At 36.4% G+C, this 13,014-nt stretch overlaps 1 protein-coding gene across 1 annotated transcript; it reads left to right on the top strand.

Annotated features, from left to right (window-relative positions):
• Positions 1 to 776: 776 nt before the first annotated feature.
• On the top strand, positions 777 to 11,545 carry LOC106708229 (cholesterol 7-desaturase nvd). Its single transcript, XM_045685344.1, has 9 exons — positions 777 to 868; positions 6,642 to 6,922; positions 7,524 to 7,707; positions 7,981 to 8,166; positions 8,466 to 8,638; positions 8,894 to 8,999; positions 9,604 to 9,728; positions 10,372 to 10,542; positions 11,268 to 11,545. The coding sequence occupies exons 2-9, from the start codon at positions 6,650 to 6,652 to the stop codon at positions 11,430 to 11,432; spliced, it is 1,383 nt and encodes a 460-aa protein (XP_045541300.1). The 5' UTR covers positions 777 to 868; positions 6,642 to 6,649; the 3' UTR covers positions 11,433 to 11,545.
• Positions 11,546 to 13,014: the final 1,469 nt, after the last annotated feature.

The raw sequence follows: 13,014 nt of genomic DNA, 5'->3' as shown, positions 1-13,014 counted from the left end.
TCTACAGATATCTTCTAACAAATATCCATCTATCCATACATCCAAAGATTCTCATCTATCTATATATATATATAAAAGAAAGTCGTGTTAGTTACACTATTTATAACTCAAGATCGGTCGAACTGATTTGACTGAAAATTGGTGGGCAGGTAACTTAGAACCAGGAAACGGACATAGAATAATTTTTACCCCGTTTTCTATTTTTTATTCCGCGCGGACGGAGTCGCGGGTAAAAGCTAGTTTATAATATTAGTAAAATTAAAAATACTACCATAAGACAATATTCCACGCGAACGAATTCTCACTTATATTATAAATACGAATGTTAGGATTTAATGTTTTTTATTAGAAGGAATATCCAAAATGGCTGCATAGATCTGGATGAAAATTGGTAAAGATGTAGAACACAATCTAGAAGAACACATAGCATACCTATAATCTCAGATATGTGTCCGGTACCCTTGAGATATGTTTAATTTAGAATAACTCCAAAACGGTTAAACACATTAAAAAAAATTGCCATATAAAACATAGTCTCGAGTAACATATGAGATTTTCATCTTTATTTAATTAACAGACAAAGTCGCGAGCCAAATGCTGTAATAATGCATATAAATTGCATTCGAAATACTTGCATAGTATATCTTGAAGAAGTTAAAGTAACAACATTTTGAAACTTTACCTTAATACAAAACGATATAAGCAATCGAATTTGTTATAAACCGTTCATATAAAGGGAACTCAGATGATTTTGTTCAGTTGTTTTTAGGCGGTCTGGGAAGCAGGTCGTGTATTGAGGTTAGGAAAAGTGTTTTTTTTTTTAATAATAAAAATAGCGAGTCTTAATGATAGTGTAACAACACGATAGGTGAGTTTAATTTTTAATTATTTTATAATTATTTCTTGTTACTATCCGTCATTTTTCAAGTTTAGCCGAAATAATAAATGATGGGAAGGAGAAGTGGATTTGAATGGAGGGACGCATAGGAAAGGGAATCCTACTCCTGTGACTCTTCCGTTGATGAAAGGTAGGCAACGCATCTGCAATTACAGATGTCCATAGCAGCAGTCGCTTCGCTTTTTCGGCGAATTCAAGTGGCCGTGTGGTTTATAAATTCGTTCTTTCATCTACCTCTACCTTTGTAGCGATCCATATTTTATATTAAATTAGCTTTTACCCGCGACTCCGTCTGCGCGAACTAAAAAATAGAAAACGGGATAATAATTATCCTATGTCCGTTTCCTTGTTCTAAGCTACCTGCCCACCAATTTTCAGTCAAATCGATTCAGCCGTTCTTGAGTTATAAATAGTGTAACTAACACGACTTTCTTTTATATATATAGATATACAGGTGTCCGGGAAAGACGTCTACAACGCAGTATTTTACCAAAGAACAAATGTCTTGTAAATTAAATTTCTTGTCCACGGAAAAAATGACAGCTAATACAGGCGGTTGCAAAAACATCATTGAATAAATTTTCGAGCACCCTGTTGATTTCATAACAAATATTTGTTCTACAATAAGTATTTTAGCAAACGAAACAATCTCAATAATAATAAAATCTATTAAAGTCTCTTCTGAGATGTTTCTATTAATGGGAAATAAATAAACTATAGAAGCTTCTAGTATCTAAACTACGCAACTTAAGAGTTAACTTGGGTTAAATCAATGTATTTTCGAGCAAGGATTCTATTGTATACAGTTGTACACGTAATACCCGGACACCCTGTATAATAATAAAAAAAGCTTCTACATATTCGTGATTCAAATTAAAACCTATTTTAAAGTCATATAAATTATTAAACAGTTGCAAACAAGAGATACGATCCAAACCATTGAATAAATTTCATGAGTCAATTTCCCTTACGACTAAAATCCCCAATACCTTATGTTAAAGGTACCAACAGTCGATAACGTGGTAGTGGGTTTGAATCCGTTTGACTATTGTCGTAAAACAATTATGTATTACTTCAAATTATTGTTAGACATTTAGTTAAACACGTGTTTTAACACTTTGACCGCCACTGATATATGACGTCATCTTGGTTATATGTTTCACCATAAATATGTATCACAACAATACTTTCTGTATAAGTACTTCATTATTTATTTGTAAAGATCTCATTTCTCAAGTCTACATATAATAATGTAACAATAACTATGTCAAAAATCTAGTCACAGTATAAAATGGTTGACGTATGTTTAAGTTAAAATGTATCTGAAACAGTGTCTAAGTTTTTATAGCAAGGCCAATCCGTTCTAACTATGGCTTTTGGAACGAAGTTCCTTATCGCGCGTTGTGAAAGGGGGCTAGACGGAAAAAGTTCTTACGAAAAGTTGTCACGACACTTTTTGCTATAGTAAGTATGTTAACGACGAATGAGCGCTACTTCACCATGGCAACGACGTGACAATATATAACGAAAATTCATAGAAATAAAATGTATTTCTTGTGAAGACTTAAGTTTTTTATTCATAGAATAAACATTGGTTCCTTCACTAATTAATTGAAAGGAACTTCGTTCCATCCGGGTGTCCCAACACACCTCTCAAGTTTTTTTAATATCATAAGTTGGCATACGAACAAACAACCAAGTATCCGCTGAAATAGTGAAGCAACTGTAACCCATAGATATCCGTAGTTGTAGACAACCAGAAAGATAATATTTTCCCTTACTGTCCCCTCCTCCGATCTATGTCCACCCAAATCCCATTTTTACCTTTATAACAAAAATGTGGGAAGGGGACGAGGACTAAAATTAGACCTCCGGCACGCACACTCGTCAGACGCCTAATTTTAATTCCCTTTTCCTTCCCATCCTTATAGTAGTAAATGATGGGAAAGTGGATATGACAGAGGCGGGGACGCATAGAAAGGGGATATATCCTTGACTTGTGCGTCCTATCTGTCGATTATAGGTAAGAAAAACATCTGAAATTGTGGTCTACGAGCAGCGGTCGCTTCGCTTTTCTGCGTAGTCAGGTGGCCGTTTGTTCTTTTGTCACCTTCATCATCAGCTCACTATACGTCCTCACTGAGGGGCTTGGAGTCTACCCCAAGTTAGGGGTGACTATGTCATACTCAACCACAGCTAAGTGCGGGTTGACTTCACACATATCATTGAATTTCTTCTCAGATATGTGCAGCATCACGATGTTTTCCTTCATCGTAAGAACGTCGGATAAATGTACATATGTAAATCGAAAAACAAATTGGTACATGGCGGGATTCGAACCCAGGACCTGCAGATTGCAAGTCAAGTTAACCTCTGAGCCACCGAAATCTCTATTACCACCTTATTATATAACAAAAATGTAGACAATTCAATATTATTTTATAAATTAACACGTTAACGCGAACACGTCTGTAACAGATTTAGCATCATTATAACTTTGGAAATTATTTAAAAATGCCTTTACTTGTACTTACTAAATACAGGACAATAAAGAACATGTTAAATTGGTAGAGAGCTAGGTTTTTTTATCTGAATTTATATTTACAGTAGATACGGAAATTAGCAACTTTGAAACAATTGCTATATCCTTGTTCTATTGCACACAATAACAACCTTTTATGGCAATGTTTTGACATTGAAAATTTGGCATTTATAAACGCAACTAGAATTCGTCGGCGACTCTGGGCATCTGATTTCTAAGACGCACTTTTTGGAACGAAGTTCCTTATCGCGCGTTGTGAAAGGGGGCTAGACGGAAAAAATTCTTACGAAAAGTTGTCACAACACTTTTTGCTATATCACCATGGCAATGACGTGACAATATATAACGAAAATTCATAGAAATAAAATGTCTTGTGAAGACTTAAGTTTTTTATGAATAGAATAAACATTGGTTCCTTCACTAATTAATTGAAAGGAACTTCGTTCCATCCGGGTGTCCCAACACACCTCTCAAGTTTTTTTTTAGTATGTTAGGTAGGGGAAGTTAACAGGATTACGTGAGACTGTGTAATTCGCAGACCTATGGCGCCTCCTTCCGTCCAGCGCCCTGGGCCCTGGGGCAGTCACTCAGTAGACGAAAAGCGGAATTGCTTCCACTTAACGCCTTCTGTAGTGCCACACCTTCTGTGTGGTCGTGGTATTGCATCAGGCGAGGCCAATCCGTGCAAAAGATGTTGGTGTTGCTGGCGTATATCATTGTTAAATTGTTTTTGGAACGAAGTTCCTTATCGCGCGTTGTGAAGCTAGACGGAAAAAATTATTACGAAAAGTTGTCACGACACTTTTTGCTATAGTAAGTATGTTAACGAATGAGCGCTACTTCACCATGGCAACGACGTGACAATATATAACGAAAATTCATATAAATAAAATGTACTTCTTGTGAAGACTTGAGTTTTGTATTCATAGAATAAACATTGGTTCCTTCACTAATTAATTGAAAGGAACTTCGTTCCATCCGGGTGTCCCAACACACCTCTCAAGTTTTTTTGATTATTTTTTTTGGTTGATTTTATTTTATTTTCGCGCACTCTTTTCTTTTAAAAAAAAAGGATAAGAAGGGGAAGTGGACTTGGCGGAAGAGGAGACTCATAGAAAGTGAGAAATATTTTCTTTCTGTGAGTCTCCTCCATCGATTAAAGGTAGGCAAAGCATCTGCAATTGCGGATGTCTATAGGCAGCGGTTGCTTCGGCATTTCGGCAAATTCAGGTGGCTGCTAATAATATTAAAAGGAAGGTCTTTAAGGGGACGAATTTATGAAATCCCTTTTTTTAATGCTCGCCTACGTAATATTATAAATCTATATGCATCATTTTTAATCTCACAATTACAAAATTGAAACTAAATTCGCTAAAATACACTAATAATACAATAGTGACAGAGATCTGCCACAAGTTAGATGGTTGCAGATGCGTTGCCTACCTTGATTAACAGAGGAGGGCATGTGCAGAAAGAGGTCACCTTTCTACACGTCCCCTTCCAAGTCAAATTCACTTACCCTTATCATTATTTCCTTTTGAATAGTATAGGGTAAATGAACCAGTATTTAGCTTCCGGCATACTTTATATGAATAAATTATACATTTTTAAATAAGGTTATCTTAAAGGTTCAACGTAACGTTTTTGCAACTCGTGTTACATTTTAATTGCTTCAAAAAAAAATAACTAATTTACATTACTTTTATTCATAAGTAGATCCAATTATTTGAATCAATTAAATTATATTCTTTAAGTTTACTTTATAAATTAAGCGCACGCGTTTTCATAAACATAATTTAAACATCTCTGCGTAATCTCTCTGCGTGATCGTACCAAAGTAACCGACATTGCCCGAAGAATTGTTAACCTTAAGTGGCGATGGGCCGGCCATATTGCTCGCAGAACGGACGGCCGATGGGGCCGGAAAGTACTGGAATGGCGGCCACGTACATTTCGACGCAGCATGGGCAGGCCTCCCGCAAGATGGACCGATGATCCGGTCAAGGTTGCGGGAGTATCCTGGATGCGGGACACAGGACCGATCATCGTGGCGATCTTTGGGGGAGGCTTATGCCCAGCAGTGGGCGTTACGAGGCTGAATAGATAGAATCTTAACATTAACCAATTTTTAAAGTTAGTTTATAATTTCAATGGTCTTACTTACAAATGTTTAGCTGTCGCCCGCGTCTCTGTCCGCGCGGATTTAAAAAGTTCTTCCTGACTATGTGACAAATTTCATCAAGATCCGTTGTCCCATTTTACATATACGTTGCCTATCTTTAATCAACGGAGGAGGGGATACATAGAAAGAGAATATTACTTCTTCTTATACGTCCTCTCCTCCGCCAAATCCATTTCCCTTTTCCCAAACCCTATTCCTATAAAGAAATGATGGGAAGGGAACGTGGAATAAAATTAGACCTCATGCATGCACACTCATCAGACTGTAGAATTGGTTCCACTTGACGCCTGTCTTCTGTGTGGTCGTGGCACTTCACCGGCCGAAAACCCATTCTAACAAATATTGTTGTTACGGGATCTACTACTGTTAAAACTTTATTATTTATCAAGTTAACTTTTAAACATGAATCGCAAAATTGCTTAGGATAGTCTACGTAGGAGCCATCCAGCCTCCAAAGATACAATTTGTAGACATTAACTTCGATATTTCTTTTTAAGTCAAAACAGCAAAAGCTGTCATTTCCTAGCAACCTGTCTAATGGATATCTATAGACCAGTGTCTCCAATTGATTATGACTCTTTGATAAATAGAGATAACAATAATTTTCTTATGTGAAACAATAATTTAAATTAATGGGTAAAAAATACCATTTATAAAATGTCAAATAAAGTACAATTGAATCCATATTTTATTTAATTTCACAAATTCTTCTATAAAATAGTTGAACTGATAAATTCCGTACATTTAAAATGTTACTTTGATAACAACATTGACAAATTAAATAAAAACAAAATACATTAATTGTTATCAAATTTAAAACTAACATACAAATAAAATTAATAAGGCATCTATTTGACTCGAGCTACAGTTTTTGTACAAATTATTTGTAGCGACATCTTACAGCGAGTAGCGGACGTTTTCAATCGATAGTGATTTTTATAATTTCATATTGAGAACAGAAGAAAAAAATACACGTCCATTTCATTTCATTGAAGAATAAAACAGTTTTTTTATTGCAGATTTCGCCATGACAAATACAACAGAAAATATTGTGGCCGAATTTTATCAAGACCATTACAAGATGGCGGACGGTAAAATAGCAGTTCCCGCGCAATGTCACTATTTGAATATGGAACAAAAGGAGGTTTTAGTTTTCTCGACAAATTTGGCAATGGCTACCGCTCGTTCAGGAATCAATTTGTTCATTGACAATATTGGTTATTTATTATTGACTGGAACAATATTATTTTGGTTATACGTTTTATACAAGAGTTATTTGAGTCCACCGATTTATGTGAAGGTTAGTTTGTTGTTTATATAATAAAAATGACATATTTTATTTGCAATTTACTTCCAACTGATATCGCGTACAATGTGAATTTTAAACATTTAAATAGTTATTCGAAACAGATATTTTTTTCCGTCTTATTTTTTTGTTACAAATGTTAACTTAGTTAATTATTCATGGGCGTCGGCAATCGATACGAAAAATTTAAAATTTTAATAAATTTGTTAAACTATTACGAAATACTAAGACGTCTACAATTCCTATAGATTTTTTTTCATAAAAAAATTAACCAATATTAATAAGTATTCTCTTTGGAATGATAAAGAGGATTCTATTTTGATCATCGAAAAGCATGTCTCTTGATCATCATATGACGTCACTCGTTTAATTATCACAAACTTTTTATCGTAGTCAAGCGCTACGTAACTAGTAGTTCAAAAAATGTTCCAATTTACTCTTTTGTTTCCTACAAACAAGATTCTTCCCAATAATTGTTCGTAGATTGATGTGGTTCATAAGTAATATTTTTCTACCCTTTAATTCGTTTCCTAGTTCAGTTGTTTATCCTATTTTAAAGGTACATTTTCAATTTCATAATAACAAAATATTTCAGGAACTGACTGACATTGGATTCGAACATATAAGTGGTAAAAGAGACAGGGCTATGAATATCAACAGAGTACAGAGCGCGAAGCAGTTAGGAAATAAGCTTCCACCTCCCTACCCTAATGGCTGGTTCGCTGTCGCCGAGAGTAGAGACCTCAAAGTTGGCAAGATGGTCTCCGTCGATGCGTTAGGTAAGTACATATTTCATATATTTATTTGTGGTCGTTTTTTTATAAAGGTCCCTCTTGCGCGAATATTTTTAAGACATTTGTTATATGATTTATAAGGGTACAGAATTGCAGAACAATATTGACATAAAATATATTTCTAATTAGTAATGTGTCTTTCATCACCGTGTTTTAATTCTACATTACCGCGATCTAGCGGTGACTAGCTCAAGTTGTTTTATTTTATCTTAGGGAATTTCTCTTTAAATATAAGGTTGTATTTATTATTTCTCATAGGATTAAACCTCTGCGTATACCGTGGTGAGGACGGCGTGGCTCGCTGTGTGGAGGCATATTGCCCACACTTGGGCGCCAACCTGGCTATCGGTGGCACGGTCAGCGGCAGCTGCATCACATGTCCTTTCCACCAGTGGAGGTTCAACGCAGATGGACAATGCGTTGGCATACCTAATGTTGCAACTGGTAAGACCAGTATGATTTTCTCTTACAGGAAAAGGGGTGAACGAGCTAACTAGTTAAATAATCCGACACCCATAGACCAGTCTTCTCAGTCGTTACTATTATTTGCTATGAAGAAATCTTTACTAAATAATAATCATTGTACTTAATAACTACGTTAACAAGCAGCAAAAGTATGGCGCGTATGTAATCCGATGTTTTTTTATTGCTTCAATGGTATATTCTCAACATCTTGACTTCTCTACGTAGAGTCGGCACATTTATTCTTCCATATATCTCTATCGGACGTTTGTTCTCCACAGTGCCGGCAGGTATCAGCATCAAGAAGTACCACACAATGGAGGTGGACGGCGCGGTGTGGGTGTGGCACGACGCAGAGGGTCGTGACCCGCTCTGGAAGGTGCCTGAAGTCCCGGAGATGAAGTACATGAGTTTTAGAGGCAGGAATGAGTTCATGATCAACGCTCATATACAGGTATGGAGTGATGAAGCGCATGTGACAAGGGAGATCTTTATGGATGGAATGCCGGAGTGAAGATCGGAATTACGGAAAATAAATCATCTTAAGAAAATCCTGGTGTACTCCCAAATAGAATGGGATAACAAGATGATGTGATTTTTTATATTAAATGGTTGCAAATTACCAAACTGCTACCTGATTTAGTTAAAATAGCAAAAAGAATGTTCATAGACATCTGTTAGGTTTAATCTTGATTTGTATTTTTTACAGGAGATACCAGAGAACGGAGCCGATGTGGCTCATCTAAACGCTCTGCATTCTACGTCAATGCTCACTGATATTGGAAATAGAATCCCGATGTTACAAAATATCATTGGTAAGTACTTTATCATCCATCCATCCATTCAGGCTCGTAACACCCACTGCTGGGCATAGGCCTCCCCCAAAGATCCTGTGCAACCCGTCACCAGGATACTCCCGCAACCTTGACCAGATCATCGGTCCATCTTGCGGGAGTCCTGCCCACGCTGCGTCGAAATGTACGTGGCCGCCATTCCCGCACTTTGCGGCCCCATCGGCCGTCCGTTCTGCGAGCAATATATAAGTACTTTATATTTAAACCCAAAGATGTTTCGAATGTTCCTTGTTAGTTGATGTTTTGATTCTAATTTAAAATTCACTTCTGAATATACTTTTTTTTCGCCTCCCCTGAACTTTGCAGATGTCCATGGGCGTCAGATCAACTGATACAGCAATACGATGCTCATTTGGCCTCTTTATAAATCTATATATATAAAAGAAAGTCGTGTTAGTTACACTATTTATAACTCAAGAACGGCTGAATCGATTTGACTGAAAATTGGTGGGCAGGTAGCTTAGAACCAGGAAACGGACATAGGATAATTTTTACCCCGTTTTCTATTTTTTATTCCGCGCGGACGGAGTCGCGGGTAAAAGCTGGTATAACATAAATATTTTAGGTCAGCACATTTGGGCGGCGGAGTGGTGTCGTGGTGAGAAGGCACACGAGGCGCACATATTGATCGAGCATAAGTATATTGTGCTCAAATACGACGTCTTCCCAATGAAAGTCGCTGTGACACAGGTATACCTAATTCTGACTTAGATTGGAATGTACGAGCAAATTTGTAGTATAGGTGCAATAATGGTTTATTACTAAAATAAATCTACGAGAGTGACAGAGAGAAAGAGAGAGAGTGCACGCATACACATTTAAATTACTTTGTGACCTTCTGTACCTTAAATGACTGAAGCGAGTTTGACTAGTGAGGTGTCATTGAATTGGTAGTTTTCCCCTGAGTGTCATAGAGTACAACTCATCGGTAAAAAACAAATACATTTGGCGTAAGAAATAAAATTCTAAATGAATGGAAAACGAGTTCGAATCTCACTCACCATAACATTTTTTACATTGTTAAATAATTGAAAATAAAAAAGTGTTACTTTGTTTTAAAATACATCCAATAGATGGCACTATTTAATGAATTAGAGACTCAGTCAGTTGAATTTTTCGGTTATTTTAAATTAAGGTTATTAAAGAGTCCAATCTCGATCGAACTTTCCAGACAGTTTGTTCTGTTTCTTAATTAGCCTTTGTTCTTTTGCTTACTTACTATCGTATTCAAAATCTTTAATGGTCTTTTAAATAGATTTCTTATATTAAATCTAATATAAGGGCTACCCTTGAAAGTCTCTGAGTGCTCTTATTCGTATCTAATATTCTTTAGATCGGTCCGAGCCACGTGAGGTTGCACTTCGAAAGTCCACTTGGCTCGCTGCTGGTGGCTCAGTCAGTGACACCTCTCAGTCCGTTACTGCAGCGAGTTGTGACTCGTGTCTTCACGCCAAACTACAACGCGGTGTTTGGAGCGTTTACGGTCCTTGCTGAGGCTGTGCAGGTCAGTGGGGACTTTGTTTTGTAAAGTTTCAAAGATGTGTTTCCTTTGCAGTAACAGAATTATCCTTACTTACTAGCGACCTGGAAGATATTTCTACGGCGCCCTCATTCTTAATATGAACGCCTGTTTCTTTATGTTGTGCAAATTTTGTTGCAAGTAAAAGCTCATAACAAGCTTCACTCACCGGCACAAATAAGTCGGTCTGACTTATTTGTGCCGGTGAGTGATGCGGTTAATTCTGCCTGGCATACAACCTACTTAGGCATAGGAGAAATAAAACGTGACAAGACAGCAACAGTACTACAACGATTTTGACAGTGGTAGACACCCACAAAAATCTGTTTCACAAATGCTGGCTCGCAAGCAGAAATACCACGACCACACAGAAGACTGTCATCTAGTGGAAGTCATTCCACGTACAGTCTGATGAATGTGTGTGCTAGACGCCCTTTTCTTATAAGATGGGAAGGGAAAGTGGATTTGATGCATAGGAAGGTGTATAATTTGTTTCTTTGCATCCCCTTCTGTGTGAATTAGAAGTAGGTAAAACATCTGAAATTGTGCCTGTCTATGGGCAATGGTCGCCTTCCTATTTCGGCGAATTCAGGTGGCCGTTTCCTCATTTGCCATCTTTTGATATAAAAAAATAAGCTATTATATGTCCACCGAATCAGATTAATTGGTCAGACATCTGAGTAGCGTTAAACTATGTTTTGTATATACAGTTTAAGCGCGACGTAGCGATTTGGAACAGCAAGCGCTATGTGAGCGCGCCCGCGTACGTTCGCTCCGACAAAACAATCCGCGCTTTCCGCGCCTGGTTCATGCAGTTCTACAGCGAGAGTAGCATCTCTCTAAAGCAGGCAATGCAGAAACCACTTGACTGGTGACCGATAGATGGCGTGCAAACTAATCGGGGAAATATGTACTAAGTAGCGGTAGATGGCGTGGAAACGAATTAAAATTAAGTACTAATAACTAGCGATAGATGGCGTGCTTACTAATCGGAGCGTATAGATAATATTATTTTCTAAATAAAAACTTAAGACTACTCAGTACGTTTTATGTTACATTATGTATATAACAATGTATGTAATAACATTATTAGATTAATATTTAGTATTATTTTATTATTTCTACAAAATTATAATGTTTAAGATAAAATAAGATATATAAAATATTGTAATGTCATTTAAGTGACAATTTGTTTTTTTTTTCATCCCTGTGAGGTCTCTAATGTTATAGATTGTTTATTTTTAAGTTTAGTAAAAGGGGGAAAAATACAATTATTTTCTTATTATATGGAATTATAAAATTATTAATTATATATGAATTAAATAAATATAACTTATGTTTTTGTCATTTTAAGGCTATTGTAGGCCCAATTTACTTGATAACATTTCTCATTACATCAAAATCCAACAACGTAACCTTGTAATTGCGGTCATAAAGTATTTTTTTTTTTACTTAATACTGTGCAATTGCTTTCCTTTTTTCAAATTTCCATTATAGTAGAGTTTGCGAGGAGGGGAATTTTGAATTTATTCCAGCGTGTCAGTTAAAAATAAAAGGGGAACATTGCACCCAGTCGAGTACTCCTACCGCAAATTAAACGCTCTATATAAGTCCGCGCGTTTAAGCCAGACGATCAAGATACTAAGTAAAGATCTATTGTTAATTCTAGCGCGTTAGTTTGAGACAGGGTAGGTTAATTAAATGAAGGAATATATATAATTATAATATTGTAGTTAGTTTTTAATATTGGCGCTGTGACCTTTTTTTAAATAAATAGAGTTTTACTTAAGTACGGCTTAACTCCTGTATGATCGACCAGTTGGAGGTCCATCTTCAGGGCGAGTGTTTATTTTGAGATCTTCGCGGTCGCGTCGCGTCTCGTGTCAGTGCGAATGCCGTCACCGGACTAGGGTTGCCAGGTCGCCAAACCTACTAGCCGGACAGACCAGCCAGTTTGGCCGGACATTTGGGTAGAAAGGTCGGACACCCTATATTATTTAGAATTTTGTCTCAGTATTAATAGGTACACTCTCGTTTGGGAAATGTAAAAAGCCTAACAAAAGCCGGACAACCGTTGATTTTGGCCGGACACGCAATCAAAAAGCCTACCTATATCCGGCTTTATTCGGACGCCTGGCAACGCTACACCGGACGATATGTGGCGAGTTAAGCCGTTCTTGATTGATTCTAGAGTTTTACTTTTTAAGTGTTTTTTTTTATTGTATTTAGTTATGCGTGTGCTTGTTTAGGTGTCAAAAAATCAAATATTGGTCAATTTATTTTAAAATTAGATGCAATATTTTGTTAAAAAATTTGATTATTAAAGTTAACAAATCACTTTATATAATTCATTATTTAGTTTTAATATGACGATATAATTTAAATTGTTTTTAATTTGAAATAAATTTTGTTATTATAAAAATTCTTACAGTGGAAAGGCTTGTTCTTGTTTAATTT

This window comes from Papilio machaon, chromosome 29, assembly GCF_912999745.1.
Source record: "Papilio machaon chromosome 29, ilPapMach1.1, whole genome shotgun sequence".
Classification (NCBI taxonomy): Eukaryota; Metazoa; Arthropoda; class Insecta; order Lepidoptera; family Papilionidae; genus Papilio; species Papilio machaon.
The sequence above is the reverse complement of the archived record's forward strand: the minus strand, read 5'-3'. Positions and strand labels throughout refer to the sequence as shown.

Excerpts from the sequence above, each read along its gene's own strand:
- LOC106708229 (XM_045685344.1), top strand. The coding sequence starts at position 6,650 with ATGACAAATACAACAGAAAATATTGTGGCCGAATTTTATCAAGACCAT. Across the intron at positions 8,167-8,465 it reads CATACCTAATGTTGCAACTG|TGCCGGCAGGTATCAGCATC; the intron begins GTAAGACCAGTA and ends TGTTCTCCACAG. Across the intron at positions 8,639-8,893 it reads TGATCAACGCTCATATACAG|GAGATACCAGAGAACGGAGC; the intron begins GTATGGAGTGAT and ends TATTTTTTACAG.